Source organism: Corapipo altera, unplaced genomic scaffold, assembly GCF_003945725.1.
Source record: "Corapipo altera isolate COAL_440 unplaced genomic scaffold, ASM394572v1 2b, whole genome shotgun sequence".
Lineage (NCBI taxonomy): Eukaryota > Metazoa > Chordata > Aves > Passeriformes > Pipridae > Corapipo > Corapipo altera.
This window is the reverse complement of record NW_020884874.1, coordinates 319,366-337,432: the sequence shown is the minus strand read 5'-3', so window position 1 is coordinate 337,432 and position 18,067 is coordinate 319,366. Positions and strand designations below refer to the sequence as shown.

The 18,067-nt window shown below is 37.3% G+C and overlaps 1 protein-coding gene and 1 long non-coding RNA gene across 5 annotated transcripts in view; one reads left to right on the top strand and one right to left on the bottom strand.

Annotated features, from left to right (window-relative positions):
- LOC113942994 overlaps nt 1–563 on the bottom strand; it is a 121,921-nt gene extending 121,358 nt beyond the window's left edge. The window contains exon 1 of the long non-coding RNA XR_003526143.1: nt 452–563. This is a non-coding gene — a long non-coding RNA (uncharacterized LOC113942994). The remainder of the gene's footprint in view (nt 1–451) is intronic.
- MAP3K7 (mitogen-activated protein kinase kinase kinase 7) overlaps nt 7–18,067 on the top strand; it is a 46,611-nt gene continuing 28,550 nt past the window's right edge. For 3 of the 4 annotated variants that reach the window (XM_027634227.1, XM_027634226.1, XM_027634225.1), the window contains exons 1-6: nt 7–288; nt 11,495–11,605; nt 13,239–13,304; nt 14,220–14,265; nt 14,904–15,042; nt 16,153–16,277. In XM_027634227.1, the coding sequence (XP_027490028.1) occupies nt 199–288; nt 11,495–11,605; nt 13,239–13,304; nt 14,220–14,265; nt 14,904–15,042; nt 16,153–16,277 (577 nt within the window). In that variant the 5' untranslated portion in view covers nt 7–198. The remainder of the gene's footprint in view (nt 289–11,494; nt 11,606–13,238; nt 13,305–14,219; nt 14,266–14,903; nt 15,043–16,152; nt 16,278–18,067) is intronic. The other variant, XM_027634224.1, reaches the window with a different exon arrangement.

The following is an 18,067-nucleotide window of genomic DNA, read 5'->3' as shown; positions in this document are numbered from 1 at the left end:
CGCCGGGGCCTCTGCCTGCCGCCACTGAGCCCCGCGGCCAACGCGGATGCGGCCCCGGCGGCGCCTCGGCCAGGCCCGCCCCGACCTGCGCCCGGAGCCGCCGCCGCGCCCCGCGTAGCCCCGGCCCTCGGCTGCCCGGTGCCAGATCCTCGCGTAGGCCCGGCCCGGGCCTCTCCTCCCCGCGGTGAAAGAGGAGGCATGTCCGCTGCCGCCTCCGCTGAAATGATTGAAACCCCCCCGGTCCTCAACTTCGAAGAAATCGACTACAAAGAGATCGAGGTGGAAGAGGTGAGTGAGGGCCCCGCCGCCCCTCGCACACCCCTCGCTCTCCGGGCGCGGCCAGCCTGGCCCCTCCGAGCGCCCCCGGTGTTCCCCTGCTCGGCGCCGTCCCACAGCCGCGGGAGGGGTCGCGGGGGCTCCCCAGGTGCTTCCTGGGACTCCCCCCGTGTACCTGGCCGGGGTTCTGTGCTCCCCTGGATGCTGCAGCGGCTGGCACCGGCGAACAAAGGCGGTCTGGCTGGGAGTGGACGTGCCAACTTACTTCTGCCAGCTCTGGAGTTTTACTGTGGGGTTTTATTTAAGCGAGGTAGATTTATTCGGGACTTAAAATTTCGCCGTCCGTTTTGCCACCCACTTTAGTTTGGGTGGCAAACACTGTTGTCAAGCGTTGTCACAGGAGGGAACTGTTAATTCTGATGTTTCTTTCGGATCTCTATTTCTGTATGCCCCTGCTTTTGCCTTCTGCCACCATTGCAAATATAATCATCATACCACTGTTAATGGTTTCCTAAATTTACATCTCTATAAGCTGTAAGGATGAACAGGTTTTTTTTTCTTAACGCAGGCTAATGATGTTGCACTCGTGAATATGTAACATTTCATTTCTGACCTGGCTATGTGACCCGGGAAGTGACATTCGCTTAATGTATAACATAGTTGAAAGCAAGTTTTTCTTCTGTAGAAAATTTCACAGTGAAAATGTTGCCTTAAATTCTTTGAGGCTTAAATGGGATGGATAAAGTACAGAATTTCAGATGTACCTGTCATCTGTCTGGGTTTCCTGTGAAATTAGGATGTGTGTGATCTGGAATAGTTTGCATGCTTTACTAAAGGGCTCAGTAGTATGTATGTATACTACAACATTTGTTTAACTCTCAAAATCACACAAAAATATTGCTGGTATTGATTTTTTTTTCCTTCCTCCCCTGCTAAGTTTTCTGCAAGAATGAAGTCGCCTCATGTAGACCCATAATGAATTTGGTGAGGTCAGCTTGTAGAGTCTGGACCTAACAGGCATCCAAGACTGCTGAAACAGTCTCTGTGCTTTTATTTGTAGATTAACATCTTTCCCTTTCAGTAATAATTGCCCTCATATTCTAAACAAGTTTATGTGGAAGTGAGTTTAGTTTTTGTGTAGTAGCTGTTAGAGGTATGACGACCTGTGTCTCACATTTTTAAAGCAGCTTGCTAGATCCTGGTTTGTTCATAATTATCATACTGGGCTTACATGGGGAGAGTTCACAGAACATAAAATTTATGATGTTTCCATAGAACAGCAGGGCACTTTCAGCTGTATTAGTGTTTTATGGTAATTTTGGCTTTCACCATAGTAGGCACTGGAAGTTCTCAGAATACAATATTTTCCAAAAGATTGCCTTTATCCCTTATCATAAAGGCTTTTGTCTCTTTAAGTCTTAATTGTTCCGCTTCCCTTTATGCATTTAACTGTTTTGTATTTTTGCCAACCTTTTTGCAACACTTACTGATAGACAGTGATCAAATCACATGTTTTGGGAGAAATGGCTTTTCTCACCCAAAGAAAAAAATTTCAGGGGGTAAGAATTTGTCCATCATAAAACGTTGCCCAGGGATGGCTCACAGAGGTGAGCAGCACATCTGCTATCTTAGACATGGCACTTGGAATTAGTAAAGAACTATATGAATCGTTACTCCTCACAGCACCCTTGGGAAGGTTGTTAACAAGGATTATACTGCTGGTTTACATATAGGAAGTGTGGACTTGCACAGTGTGTGGCTAAGGTTTGGCGTTGGGAGCTTGTCTGCATCCCACACACATGCCTAGAACCTGCAGAGACAGGACTGTATGCACAAAAATGTATGTACATATGATGCCTAAGTAAGAATTTCTTTAATGTGATTGTTGCAATATTCTCAAAGCAGTATCTCTGTTGGAGATGACAAAACTTGTGGCATAAGCAGGAGAACTCTGATAATGTGTTGTCTCTGTGAACAATCTGATGACAGCTGGCATAGCATTTTAAGTTACATTCAGTGTACCTGTCCTACCAGAAGTTCTTACAGGCAATGGAGATTCCTTGTGCCGAACACAGTCTAAATGTCGTTGCACAGAGGAAGAAATAAGACCTACTTTACTGTAAAACAGATGAATTGGAGACCATACTTAGACCTTGCTTTTCTCAGGTGTGGGTGTTCACCTCTTACTCAAGGTGCAGTTTCAGTGGAAGTAGTCAACTTTGCAGTCGTAACAAAACATACATCCTTTCTGAGGATTTTCTGTGCTCTCACTTCAGGCTCGGAAGTTTTCAAGGATTTTTAAATGGCTGTAGTGACTCAAAATGGTCAGATTTATGCTTGGCAAACTTCAGGTGTTTCAAAATGGAGTGTCAAGAGATCTACACTGGAAACTCAAATGCTTTTATAATCATAGCTTTGCTGTTGTATTATCGAGTCTGTCTTGTCAGCAGATAGCAGTCCCACTCTGCCACTGGTTTATTAATAGATATTGAAGTTCTGGAATACTTGCAGGCCCTGAGTCCTTGCTAATAAATGTGAGATCTGTAAGTGCACTTTCATTCAGTTTTGCCTGAACTCTACTGGATAATATAAAAAAATATCCCATATTTTGCATTAGCTACCATGCACGTGTAGTCTGTGTTACTTCCCCCCTGTTAAATGTGTCTCCAGCTTCAGGCTGCCTTTTTGTTTTTTCAAGTTCTTAAAATGAAGTAAAATGTAGAGACAATTATGAATGAGTTGGAGTAAAATAAAAATTGATATGGCACAGAAGGAGCATCTTCAAAACAAGAAGGGTAAAAACAACATAATTGTGTTCAGCCGAAATGTTCCCTATTTTACCATGCAAGTTTTTGACTGTGGGAATGTCCTCACAAGTTTTTAGGTATTAGATAGACAAATCATTAGAAACAGAACAAATAAAACTTAATATAACTGAAATCAAGGTAACGATAACAAGCCTAGTAGCCTTATTTTAAAATTTCATGTTTAAATCTAGCCTAAATACTCGTCTCTTCTTCCCAGAGGAGCTTCCACATCTAAGCAACAGACTTTGGTTTTGAATTGTTCTGGCAACCTGCTCCCTGCTAGTCTTTCCTGAAAATTCCACAGCCCTTCCTCCATTATGTCACTGGATAACAGTGCCATACATGACCAAAATGTCGACTTCATCACATGATGTTGTGTATACCTTGCATCGCACAGCCAAAGGTACATGTCTGGTCGTGTATGCTGTGGTTCTGCCCAGCCACTGGCTGATTTAGCCAGGTTGAAAACCATTGCTATATTTGTGCAGTTGCAAGTTACTTTTGAACAGTGTGGAAGTGTAAATTATTTGAAAACTGTCATTTGAATACTGCTGGTATATTGCAGTCTACACTGATATTTATTTTCAACAATATGCTAGGGCAACAGTGGTTAATTCTAAGGGAATTTACGGTAATGTTTTCTTAAAGATGGAAAGCTAAACTTTGTAAGTGTTTATTTTAGAAAACCTGCTTAAGGTCCCAGCAACTAAGGAGATGCAATTTATGGCACGTTCACACAGTTGAATAATTTCATTAACTGAGTAGTGTGCTGAGAACTGCATGTGTTCCTTACAATTATGGAGCAAAGCCATTCAGAGGCAAGAGAATGAGCAATACAGTGAGACAACTGGGTTTTACTCCCTTTTATAGCACTTAACTTTCAGAAGTTCATGAGGTGTGGTGACTGATTATGTCCATTACACTGCAAGGAAAAGCTGATATGCATAAGCTGCTGCTGAACATGGAGTTGTTTCCACCTCCATTGTTTTTATGTCCTGGGAGATCGTGTCCAGTCGTAGAATCATGGTTCGTGGCTGGGCTTTGCGAACGAAGATTTGGGAAGGGCTCTACCCACATTTGCTACAAGCACGCTGGTGGCTAAAAAGGCCAATGTGAGATAGACAGGTAGTTGTAGAATAATGATCTACAAAATTATAAGAGGTTTGGACAAGAACTGCAGGTGCAATTTGAGATCTGAACAGTATTCTTGGGTATTGCATGAGTACAAAAGGATTGGTGCTCAAGAGCCAAGGGTGGTAGTTTAAAATTCATTTGAAGTCAGTCATGTTTCTCAACCTTTTTCAGTAAATAAGACTTCAAGGTGCTAAGTTGAGTATCCTAAAACCAAAGGCAAAAAATTAGTACATGGTGAAAACATACCAATATTTTCTCTGATTTTACTCTAAATAAATTCCTGATTTAATTCAAGTCAATATTTAAATTTAGTTTTGTGGAAGATTCTCTTCATTCTGGGATGTGAATTTATACCTGAAGTTACGCAACACCAATTCCATGTGAATGAAATTCAATGTGCAGTGAGTTAGAGGATGGCTGAAAAGCTAGTGAGACTGTTAATGTGAGACTTTACATTTATTTCTACACATGCAGATATATAGCAGATATATTTGAATGAATCAGTTTGTGTCCTGTAAAATAAACTTATATTTTACCCTCTTAAAGAACACATGGGAAAGAAACTTCACAGGCTTTTCTATTTCAGTGATGAAAGTGAGATGCATATTTATGAGATAATAATGAAGTTCCCTGTCCAATGCCTTTCCCCAAGGAAAAAACTAAAACAGAGCAAGTTTCACATGTCCCTTGTTTATCGCACCCAGTGGATTCTAGCAGTATTTGACTTGACTGTAGAATGATTATTTGTTTTTCAAAGACCAGTAATTTTAGATGGCGCCAGCTCAGCAAGCCCAACTCCTATTGGAGTCCTTCACCCCGAGTACTCAACATTTTATGTCTAAAACTAGAATCTGCTATCTGGGCTGCTGTAACAGAACAAATTGATTCATGCTAAAACATCATTAAGGGATATATTTTTCCTATAGTGTTTTGCGTAACTTAAAAGTTGAAACTTGGAAACTAAATCTAAACTAAATTACTTAGTTTACTTAAAATTGGTAGGGTTGCTTAACAGGGGTTTTGGAGGTGAGGAAGTGGAGGGAATTTGGGGTTTTTTTCATTGCTATGTGAATCCAAGAAAGGGAAGGCAACATTTAGAATTGGGTCAACATTAGTACAAATAAACTTAATAAGTCAAAGAACATAGTTGTAAGAATTGGCAGATGTGAACTCCTTCCTAAAAGTGCTGCCAGGGTATTGGCCACAGTCATTTGTGGCATGGGGCCGATTTGCTTCAACCTACTTAATAAAGCATAGCACAGTCAGAGGAACAAAAGCTGGAATTTGAGGCTGGTTGAATGAATGATAGAAAGTGTAGGCATATATTTTTAGGAGCTGTTGTTCATGGCTTCTTTTGGTATTTTTTTTTTTAATCTATGTTCCCTGTATCATATGGGCAGATGTGTGAAAAACTGAAAATATTGGTATGCTGTATTGGTACTGCTGGAGCTCTCTTAGAAAGAATAGAAGCAACTGAATTTAAAAATGTGATTCTGTTTTTACAACGCATTGTAGAACATTTCTTTTTTTTCCACTCTGTCTTGCGTAGTGTCTGCAGCTTTAGGGATCCAAAAGTTCAGTTTGCATAAGCCTTTCATTTGCAAATATACCAGTAAGGAAAGCAACATAGATATTAAAGATAATTTAGAACCTGCTGTCTATTTGGAAGCAGGTTGACTTTCTGTTGTTGGGTTTTTTTAACTGCTTGTCTTGCCTCCCAAAATCATGAACAAATATGTCACTCCATAGATACCGCAAATTATGAAGTCAGTTCTCCAAAGAATACTACATCTGCTAACCAGGGAGCTATTATATTTTATTGCAGTGTTATATATCCCGCAAGTTTTTTTTAGAAAGAAAAGCACTAGGTATCCATCATGCAAAGCTACCTTACATGGAAACTTCGTGGACAGAGACAAAAACTTTGCATCTTTATGTTTTTCAGAAACCTCTGAAGTTAATGCAGAATTGAAATTAATTCTTCCAAAGTTTTGGCATTTGATAGGAGATTATGGTGCATCTGAGTAAAGAGAGATGCATTTTTGTTGTTTTACTGGGGGAGGGGAAATTATTGGTCACATCCCTGAGGACAAAATACATCCTTAAGGTCTTAACATATCTTCAGTCTCTATTTCCTGCATGATTTCTAGTCTACATAACTTAGCAATCAGTATAGTCTACATACTTCGAAGTCAGTATCATGTATCTTTGTTTATGTACAGCATTTGATACTATTTGTACACAGAGACAGAGGTAATGCTTATTCCAGGGCTCTTGTATGGTTCATATTCTTTAAATAAGACTCTAAATACATTATCTGGAAAACATGCAAGTGGCACTGTACTTCGCCATGTCACTTTGCCGTACAGGAAAACATAACTTTCTACTGGTATAAATTTAATAGGGAGAAGAATATATATACTTTTCAATCTTTAAAGCTCTTTAAGTATTTCTTCCAGTTTAAAATGTGTTTGTGTCATGTACTCAGCGGTTCTCAACAAACTTGGTTCTCTTCTGTGGGAAAAGTAGAAGCACTCTTGTTCTATTTCTAAACATGTCATCTGCCCTATATTTTCCTTTTTTCTCCCAGAAGATATTTAGAGGGACAAAACCTTTTACCAAAAGAATGTGTTTATTTTTAGATCATTTTCCAAACATACGCGGTGCTACAGATCAACTGCTGTTTATTGATTTGTTGTGTCAATAATTCCATTAACTGTGCTTCATATAATTCCGAATATGCACTGGTGCCCAAACATATGGTGTGGCACCAACAGCAGGGGACAAGAAGGAATGAGCATGAAGAAACTGAAGTTCGGGCAGCGCCTCCCTCCTGTGCTATTAAGTTACTTAGTTCCAGCACACGGTGTTGAAGGAAACTACGTGGTGTTTAAACAGTTCTGACAAAATCTAAGACTCACTCCTTTAAAGAATAAGTTCAGTGTAAACTTAAGGGAAGAAAATGATAAGTAAATGGAGTCCACCACAAGCTGCATTCTGTTGATTATAAAGAGGTTTTTTACTATGAGTAAGGTACTTTTTCCAGATTAATTAGGAAAAATATACTGGGCTTTCACATATGGCAAGCTTCAATTTGTATCAGATCTGTCACTGCTTCTGACAGTTACTCCTTTCATATGCTGTCCAAGAGGCTGAGCTGTTTTAATGAAGGATTGGCTCTTCTGTTTTCCCTGTATCCTAGGTAAATACTCACTGCATTCGTGTCCTCTTCTCAAGTTCAACCCTCTGCCTAAGCAGGCACCAAGTCACTGATAAATTGTTATGAAACCTTGACTGCACAATCATTTATCAACCTGTTTTCACCAACCATAAAATTTACATACCTGATGGTCTCTCACAGCTTTCTGTTATGTAATTAAGATTTAGATTGCCTGGTAAACTCTTCCTCTTGGTGCTAGACACTGATTTTTTTTTAATTATTTTTTTCCAGTTATCAGTGAGACTTCTTAAAATGCATCCAATTCTTGGAATTTATTCCACTTTTCAACTAAAGCCCACGTTTTGTGACATTCATGGTGCAGTGTAAAACATGACATTGGGCAATGTACTTGATGTTGATAGTTTCTTCATTTAGTAGAAATGTTATTAAAAAATACATCAACATTAAAAAGTAATGATTTCTTTAGTATATTAACTGGAAATACTTATAACAATTCTCAGGATTAAACTGGCAATCATGGATTTATATAGACTTATGAACTGAATTTAACCACATGAAATCAAATGCAAGAGATAGTTGGGCTTTTTTTTGTTATTCATGTGAAAAATAAATATATTTAGTTTATAAAAATATGTGTAGTATATAATAAGCCTGATAAATCACAAACTGTTGTAAATGATTCAGGCTAAGTAAAAAAAAAGTTAAACTGCTTCATTAAATTATATCATATGTATCCAAGACCAGTCTTTTAACTGATATATATGTACTGTTTTCAAATAGCATTTTTTTGTCTCTGTCACTGGATTAAATGTTACAGAGTTGTAGTCGAAAATTGAGAGTATGGGAAAAGGAACCTTCTGAAAGAAGTCTCACAGGCCAATTGTACCCACTTAGGAGAATTCCTTATATATTATATGGAGGGGAGAGTTCTTTCCAATTACTCGGGTAACCTAGTTTGGATTCATTCATAATGTACTGTGTTACTGCTGCCAGTATGCTTCATCCTGCCCAAGCTGCTCTGTGGCACCCTCTTCTCCTTAACTGTCCCTGGTACTTCCCAGGTGTGAGCAGGCTGCTCAGTTACGTGTGCTTGCACGATGGACTTTTATGTGCTCATCAAATCAACACTTCTGTGAAGTGTAGACTTATGGCACACACACCAACTGATGAGATTTTTTCTTTTACCACAGATCTGGTCACACACTGTGTGAGGTGGGTAAAGAGGTTGTAATGCACAACTCTCTTGTGCCAGTAGAAGGTGGGGGGCCCGCCACTGCCAAGAAATTCTATTCAAATTTTATTTTATTTAGGCAGTTTTATTCAAAAAGTGGTCTGAGAGGGAAAAGGAAATACCAAGGGAGACTGTTTGGGACTTGTGTGTCTTCCAGTGACTCATTATTTCCAATTTGTTTATATGTACTATTTTCGTAGGCTGCTCAACTATCATTCGCATGGCCTGGTGTTTCAGAGCTCAGTTGTGGACTGTAAGAAAATAGTTGGTGTGTGTTACATCAGGAGAACAGTCAAGGCCCTGTAGCTAGGGGAGGAGGTTACAATCAACAGGTCCCTTTTTTACATGGGACAGAATGGGGCATGTTCTGTCTATCTCCTGCAAATATCTTGTGGCAGACTCAGTCTATGAGCCACTGTTGTGGAGGGTAAAGGTGAGAAGGCAGGAACTCCTTGAAGGCTAAGTATGTAATCCAATGTATAACAGAAGAATAGTATTTTGTGTAATAAGGAAACCAGAAGAAGAAAATGCCATTGAACACCATTTCTGGGCAGCCATCTCTCATATCCATGTGTAAGCTTTCAAAAAGATTGAGCATAATTTCCCTTTTCTCATCTTTCTTAATGCAAGATCTTGATTTTTTTTTTCTTTTTATTATTATTTATATTTTTGCTCTCTTCAAATTGGGGCCTTGATTGCAGACTTCCTTGTGTTCATCATGATATTTTATCAGGTCTTGAGTTATGCACCTGCAGCCTTTTCCACCCCATTCCCAAGGGAAATCAGTTTCACTATTTATTTATTTATTAGGAAAGCATTTAGTAAGAACTTAGCCCAAGCACGGTTTATGTAAGCGGTAGTTAGTTTGCTCTCATATGAAGCCTTGACAAGTAGTCTGGTGCTCTTACATTCCTGGCTACTGAGTTACCTTCTCTCTATCAGCACTCTTAATTTATGATCTGAATTGCTGCTATACTGAAGGGCATCTCAAAAAAAAGAAAGGTTGAACGTAATTTCCTTAAAGGATAAGTATATGGGCAGCAGGCAGTTTGCATTGTTTCAGCATTGGGAATATGTGGTTATTCACTAATCTCCTACAAATCACGCTTTTCTTTAAAGAAACCATCCTGTTAAGAAAAAGTGAATTTACCAGTGAACCCATAAGAATCGGTGTAGTGTTTATAATGTGGATGCAATATTATGTTTGAACATTTTGTAGATCCTCTAAATATGTTGCATCTCTATTGTGTACATTTTTAATACCCCCCCCATCAAGAATATTTCCCGGTTTTTATTGGGTAAAATTATAAATAACTATGACTTTCTAGTCAAGAGCTTTGTAATTTTAGGCAGTGTGTTTTTCCATTGAAAATAATATTCTTGTTTGTGCTTTGCCCGTTTAAGGAAGACAGTAAAGTTAAATTCTGCCATAATAAAGTGCTATGATAATCATATTTGTAAATGCCTGTACTTCACCCTCTCCCTGTTTCCCTTCCTTTCCCATCCCTTCCCATTCACCTCTCAGAAACATGTTTGTTTCATTAGAAGCATCTGCTTTGTTCCTTAGGATACATATGATATTACTTGCAATCAAGGACTAGGAACACAAGCACAGAGTGCTGTTAAAACCAACAGTGAAGAAAGGTTGCGAAGGCCAAATAGGAATCCAAGACCAGCTGACTTAGCCCTTTGTCTCTCCTCCCCTCCCCTCCTTCTCATATGGCCTGCCTTGAATTTTTTAGATTTGGAGGAGCTTCTTTTCCTTAGCTGCTTCTGTGCCTTTGTGTGCCTTACATTTTCTCCTTCTCACCACCTTTCTTTTGTAACAACTTGCTTGTCTGTGCTTTCCCTTAGCAGTTAGAGTCGCTGTTTTGGTGATGCTCTCATTTCAAGTTGACATCTCACGTGTGTGTTTTTTTTCTGTGTGTTGCCATTTTTCTCCTGAAGAACACGATTAAAGGAAGTAAAAGTTAAGTTTACCGTCGTTTGTAACTCAGCAGCTACTGAAAGTGACATCACAGAAAAAAGGACACTTCTCTCTATCTTGCTCTCGTTTCTATGCTTGGTTTCAAAGAACTGCTCTAAACAATGGTGGCGTTGGAGCTCCTTCACAGCAAAGGTTAAAGGTTTCTTGAATAACATGTTATGCAGAAGCTGCTACTACTGCTTCTGTGAAGTTACAATGAAGAGTTATGACTCTTGTCTGGTTTTTTTTATATTTTTGGGCAAGGTTAATTTCAGATAAACTAGAAAGCAGCAGAAATAGAGAAAGCTTAGTTTATACAGACACTGTGTTTCTTTGGAGGACTTGCAGGAGAATTTACTGCTCTCACACTATTGAGTCATCTCTGGGGAAAATGAAAGCATAACTTTGAGCACATTGAACACCTCATCCCGACTTCATCATAGCCCTGTGTATGTATGCGTTGTTTATGTATGCATTTGAAATTCAGAATTTTACATTCCTATTCCTAACAAGAATAAAGGAATGCAGCAAATAGATATAACTTCACTGGTCAAATCTAAATAAATAAATTTTCTGTCATTCCTCTAATTTTCTTCTGAGCAAATCCTGTTTGAAATAATGGAGATCATATTTTTCTGAAATACTGGTACTGAATGTTAATAATAAATTGTTTTGTTTGCAATTTTTTGTAAATTGTGTGTTTTCCAGTTCTTCTGTAAATGATCTTTGGAGGAAGCTTAGCTAAGCACCAGTTATGCTTTGATGCCATAGTATTCAATCACTGGCACAACTTGAGCCTGTGTGTCTTCAGTTTTTAAAGTTAAATTTCTTTTCTATTTGCGAAGTCCCGCGCAGCAAACCATTTCAGGTTTTAACTCATGTTTCATATTTTGTTCTAGGTTGTTGGAAGAGGAGCCTTTGGTGTGGTCTGCAAGGCAAAATGGCGAGCTAAAGATGTAGCCATTAAACAAATAGAAAGTGAATCTGAAAGAAAAGCCTTCATTGTAGAGGTACAGTAAGTTTGATGGAAATACCGGGTTTGGTAGAGCTTGTTTTCTTAAATTCATGGGTGCATTTAGTGTACTAAAAGCTATTTAAAGTACTAAAGTCTATTAAAAGATAAATGCAACCTGTAGTACGCAGTTCAGGCCTGGACCTCTTGTCTTGCAGAACAGGAGACCTGTGAGAGAACATTGCAGCTTCTTTACTTTGCTTCCCATAAAAAGCTGGAAGCCGAGGAGAGAGAGAAGGGCACACAATTGGGGAAATGCCAGTTCCTAGGTTCTGTCCCAGTCTGGAATCAGGGTGCAGCTGAAATACCCACCAAAGTCTTGGAGCTGATTAACACTTCAGGGGCTACAGCATAGGTTCTTCAATACAATCAGGTCCATACTTGAAACTGTTTCTGAGTTTTATCAGCAGTTCTAATAATTTCATTATTTTTTTTTACATAAGTTGCTACCTGTAACTCAGTTAAAGGCAGTCACTGTTTTCATTCATGTCTACTTCTTCAGAAATACCTTGAGTAGTTCAGATATAATGATAAACTTCCCAAGATACATAACATTTATTAGAATCAAAAGTTCGCCGTGTAATTTAAATGGGATATATTGTGACATGTTACTTAATATTTATTCAGTTATCATTTAGTATATTCAAGATATGCAAAATATGTTAAAATTAAATCTCTTTAAATTTGGAACTAAATGTACTAAAATGTAACACACTGAAGGGTTGAAAGAAGCATGTTTGTTATAGGCCTCTGTGTAAATATTTATATTTTGTTTATTACCATGGTAAGTTTTTAAGGTTATTAATCTGAGTCGAATTTAATACTCAGTAAACCTGATTGGTCTCTTAGCATTTTTTTGTGTTCTAAAGAGATCTGATTAGATAATCCTAAAAATGCTTAAATAATTATTGGTATTCTGGAAACCCTACATAGTGCAAGCATCAGTTGTTTTCTGTTCTGATTTTTTAGATCTTCTAAAGTGTACAGAAAAAGTAGCATTTGTTCCATAGGCAGTGAACAGCATAAACTACTTCAGAAGTCTGTGTAAAGGGAAAAAAATTTCTTGTTTCCTTCTCTTCTGTTACGTACTGGGAAAAAAAATACTTAGTGCAAGATAGTGTAATTGTCAGTACAAGCAGGACTAGGTTCTTGGAACTATGTCGCTTTAATATTAAACTATTTGGCTTAATTTCTAGGGTTGTGGGCTTGGGGTTTTTTTGAACAGTAATATTCTTTATTGTGAATAAAGCCAAAATGATTCTGATTTTTTTATGTAGTCAGACAACTGGGATTCCAAAATTGCAGGCTCCAGGAAGAGCATCAAACCTACAGAGGTCTTAGTTGCAGAGTGCTTGTGGCTTGAGTGATTTTACTACAACCTATCAAAATATTTTCTTTAAATTTAACTTCTTAAAAATTTCTTTTAAAATACAGTTCAGTTAGACTCAAACCTAATTACATAAATTAAAATGCAAAGAGGGACATCAGTCTTGTAATTTTTAAAATCGATGTCTGGAGTTATGCAGACATATAAAACTGTACTTGCTGGTGTGGTGTATTAATTGTAGCTGTGAAAATAAAGCATTAGCCTTTTTTCCCCATGGTTTGAAATTGTGTGATTTGTATTGCAGCTTCGACAGCTGTCACGAGTGAACCATCCCAACATTGTCAAGTTATATGGAGCCTGTCTAAACCCAGTAAGTTATAGCTTTGTCAGTATAACAGCAAGTGACTAGCTTAGCATATGCAAGCATCAATGCACAAAACATGTACTTCATACTAAAAATGTATATTTTATATATATTTTTAATGTTTTGACCATAATAAGGAAATGTACAGATATGTAGGTTGCTTGATGTTTTCAGGTTTTAGGTTTTTTTCTTTCCACTGCTATGAAAAATAAGTTCTTTTAAGGAAACCCCAAAGCCATTTCTAAGCACAGATTATACCTCAGTTTGTCAGAATGGCATCTGGTGTATTACATATGTAGTTACATTCATATTTACAGTCTTACTAATTGCAAATTAGCAATACAAAAAGCAAATACATTAGCAACATGCAATTGTAGCTTGTAAATCAGTTCGTGTTCTCATATATACAATTTTCAGGATTTGCCACAACTGCAGACAGTCCCACAGATTCTCAAAGCAGGAAAGCAAGTACTATGACTGGACTGATATATCCTTAGCTAATTCTTTTAGGGGCTATCTAATTGTTTAAAATAATGCTGCATCCCTTTTTTTTTGAAGTACTAGTAAAATTATTTTGGTGTGGTATTTGATTTTTTTTTTTGGTAAATTGCTAAAGGAAAAAAGTAAGAACAACTGAATTGCAGTTTGAAGACAGGATTTGCTTTTTAAGACTGAGGCAGGGGGAGGTCATTTTCTTCTTTTGTAACTTACAGTGGGAACTAAGTATAAAACTAATTTCTGTTTCTTACACGTAAACATGTACGCTTCAAACTGACCTTTTACTTCATAGATATATTTTCCATTAGTTTAGGTACAGAGGCTTTGCAGTTGCTCTCAAAGACCTTTCCTTTCAGTTTACAGAAGCTGTTTTCTGCCCCTACATTTAACACATCCCTGTTTTTTGTTCCCTTCCCTGCAAAGGTGTGTCTTGTTATGGAGTATGCTGAAGGAGGTTCTCTATACAATGGTGAGTATCACTTCAACATAGTGTCTTGCTGGACCTAAAGCACTAGTATTAGGGCAAACTAGAAAGCTGTTTCATACGTATGTCTCCATCCTTGGAGATACTTGGAAGCCACCTTGCCAAAGTCCTGGGCAACCAGCTGGAGGTGGCCTGCTTGACCCTGCTTGGTGGACCTCTGGAGGTCCCTTCCAACCATTTTCTGGTTCTTTGAAATTTTTCAAATAATTTTAAGGAGAAAGGATTGTGTTTTTTAAAACCACTTTTCAGTCCACTGGTTTGTTCTTGGTATCAGTTTCTTATATTTTATACAAGCAATGTAAGGTTTTCCAGTGGAACATCTGAAAAGATTTGTAAATTCCCTGACCATTTGTTTAACATAGACTTTGCCAAGGATAGCTGAGAACAAGCGACACCTTTCATACTGAATTTTGACATTAAAAATTATGGAAAGCATACTAAAAAGCAGAAAATATTTTGTCATTTATTTTAAAAGTCTCCAGAAGGATATTTTCAGTTGCAGTAATGAGGTGTTGATAATTACTTAAATTCCATAGAGCTTTCTAACTGGTATTTTGTTAACTCCATCGTATGTGTTGTAATATGCAATAAAGTTCTTTTTAGTTTGTGCCTTTGTTTTGCAGTGCTACATGGTGCTGAACCTCTGCCTCATTATACTGCTGCACATGCCATGAGTTGGTGTTTACAGTGTTCCCAAGGAGTGGCATATCTCCACAGCATGAAACCAAAGGCTCTAATTCACAGAGACCTGAAACCACCAAAGTAGGTTCATATTTTATATTTTCTTACAATTGGAATTTAAAATAATTTTTAATTATTTATTGCATTTGAAAAGAACCTTTAATTGATACGTTTGGGTGTACTGTATTCCAAATGAAAGCTGTGCATTTGAAACTTCTGTTACAGAATGATGGTGTATGATACAGAAAATGAACTGTATTCAGTTACATTCTGTCAAACTGGAAAAATGTCCTGCTCCTGCCCTGCATCATGGAAGAGGATTTTGTTAGAAATAAGGCTTCTAATCAGAGGAACTTAAAATCCTCCAGTTTTGAAATGGTTTTGTTGTTCAATAAGAGAACATTGTGGTGGGGTTGTTTGGTTGATTGGTTCTAATGTCATATTTATTATATTAGAACTCTTTCCCCACATGGCCATCCTCTTTTATCCCCTCCTTCTGCCGTGCTACCCCTGCCAGAAACTCCCATCACTTTCCACTGAAACAAAATTTAGTAGTTTTCTATCCACTGCTTGTTATCTGACTCACTTTACAGCTTCAGATCTGGCTGTACAGATTAGGTAGAAACAGATATTTGAGTATGAGCAGAATCATCCCTTTTTTATAGTAGCCTGCAGTTATTACCTGGTAAAATCCTAATATAAAGCCACACTTTAAATCTTTAGTTCTTTCTTGTATCCCCAGTTTTGATCTAGAGAGCTGTTAACATGTAACTTCAGTGCTTTCATTTAAATAAATATCTATGTTGACAGATATTAGCGGGTGTCTTGACCATTCTTCTTTTGCTAAAATTGTTACAGCACTAGCTTTTCAGCCTCTGGAATCTGAAGGACTAATTTTGTCAATATATGCTTAGTGATTTACTATGGCTAAAGATACTTAATTAAAATCTAACATATAGGAATAAATTACAATATATATTGGAGTATTTTAAAATATTTAATATGTTCACATTAGAAACAAGTGACCTTACTGATTTCCCAGATTATAAAACTAAAGCACTGAGAATGAAAGCCTCAGACATTCAACTGTATTACAACAATAGTTGTTGGGATAAAAAAAAAAAAAAAGCAGTGGTTTATTGCCAGACTATTTCATCGCACAATTTTAATATCTTTTTTTTTCTTTGACAGTTTGCTCCTGGTAGCTGGGGGGACAGTTCTAAAAATCTGTGACTTTGGTACAGCCTGTGATATTCAAACACACATGACCAACAATAAAGGAAGTGCTGCTTGGATGGCACCTGAAGTTTTTGAAGGTAATAAAAATTCACAGTGTCAGTATTATGTGTTCTTTTTAGGGATACAACCATGAATTAGTGTGGTGTAGGAAATAAGAGTATCATATAATCTTTATTTCAATATGTATTAAAGTTTGAGGTAACAACTGAAAGAGTCTTGGCAGAACTCTTAACATTTATTTAAAAATCTGTACAATTGTATATTGTCAAATAATTACGCAGAGGTTTAAAGAACAGCACTGAACTGACTCGTATTAGATATTTATTTGTGTCATGGCTAAGATTTACATAAGGAGTAACTCTAGACAGCTGCTGTTTCTTATTTTGTAAGTACATCAAATACAGCCAGAGGGCTCTTGCCCCACAATTTTAATGTTTCCAAGATTCTTAAATTATTTCAAACTTTTCTGACATTTAAATACACTGTCATTACTTTCATTCGTTATTCTGATCGGCTTTTAACTTTAGAATTTCCCTGTTAGTGTCTCTAAATTAAACATAATTACCTTCATTTTCAATCCCCCACTTTCTTGTAACTCCATTTTTGTCTGCTTTTTGTGTAATCTAGAGATTTGATGTACTTCCTCTTTCCTACGTACTGAGGAACTTGTTATTACCAGTTAATTTAGTCAAGTAGGAAAATAAGCTATTTCTTGGGGTGTAACTGGGAGAGACTGATGACACTTGATAATTAGATAGGTATAATTGCTGCATGATTATCACAGAAATAATCCAGTCTCTATTAAATTGCAAATTAAACACCGTTTAGCCAGTCAGTACCTTAAATTATCAAAGTGATTTAGCAGTGGTCTGGAAAAAGTCATCTTCCTGCTTTAGGAAGTGCCTATGTGGAGCAGTGGTTTCCCCGATTCTGGATCCAAGTGGCCTCTTTTTCTTTTACTGTCCTTGTTCCAGAGACTGTTCCCATACAGTTTTAGAAGGTGTTTTCTCACAAACATCACCTTTGGAGCTTTTGTTCTGAAGGTACCATTTTCTTCCACATATTGCTTAAAGTACCAACCAAAGGGTTATGTGTTTCACTCTGGTGCCTGAAAATTTTCCATTATGTCACTTTATATTGAGACACCTACTTTATTTCTTTAACTCTAGCTAGGAGTGCTTCTTTTCTTAACATTTGTTAATTATTAAATTAAATTGTACAAATAGGAGATTTTTTTCTTTTAGAAATAATCAGTTGGACACTTAGTGTTACAGATAGATTTTCTTTTTTTGAGTGAAAAATCTTAATCTAAAATGAATACAAATAAGTATATTACAGTAGGGATTTGCAGTGCATATCCTAGTTCCTCTGGTGTATGAATTCAGCAAGGCAGAACAAAGAAATCTTGTACTGCAGTTGTATTTTTGGACAGCAGCAAAAGCCTTCAGTCTACAGTTGTTTTTATGTACTTTTAACTGAAAGTGTTTATTGATAAAGAGACAAATTATTATAAATGGACAAGTATCAAGGAAAGGAAGAAATCTAGTAGCTTCTATGATACAGCATATCAAATTACTTCAGAAACAGTTTTTAAGCTACTAAAATAACCATGTCAAATGTCAGAATTGTTAAAAACTTGTTTGCCTATGCTACTGAATCAGAATTCAACAATGTAAAAGATGCTAATATTTATTCTCATGTCATTAGCCATTCACATTTCTTATTAGTATTTGCATGAGTTATGGTTACAGAGCATACATTCTTTCTTTGCAGCCTCTGAACACCTTTATTTATTATTCTATATCACCTGCCTGTCTTCTGCACCTTAGAAGTCTTAGAAATATTCAAGTTATGGTCAAAAAATTTT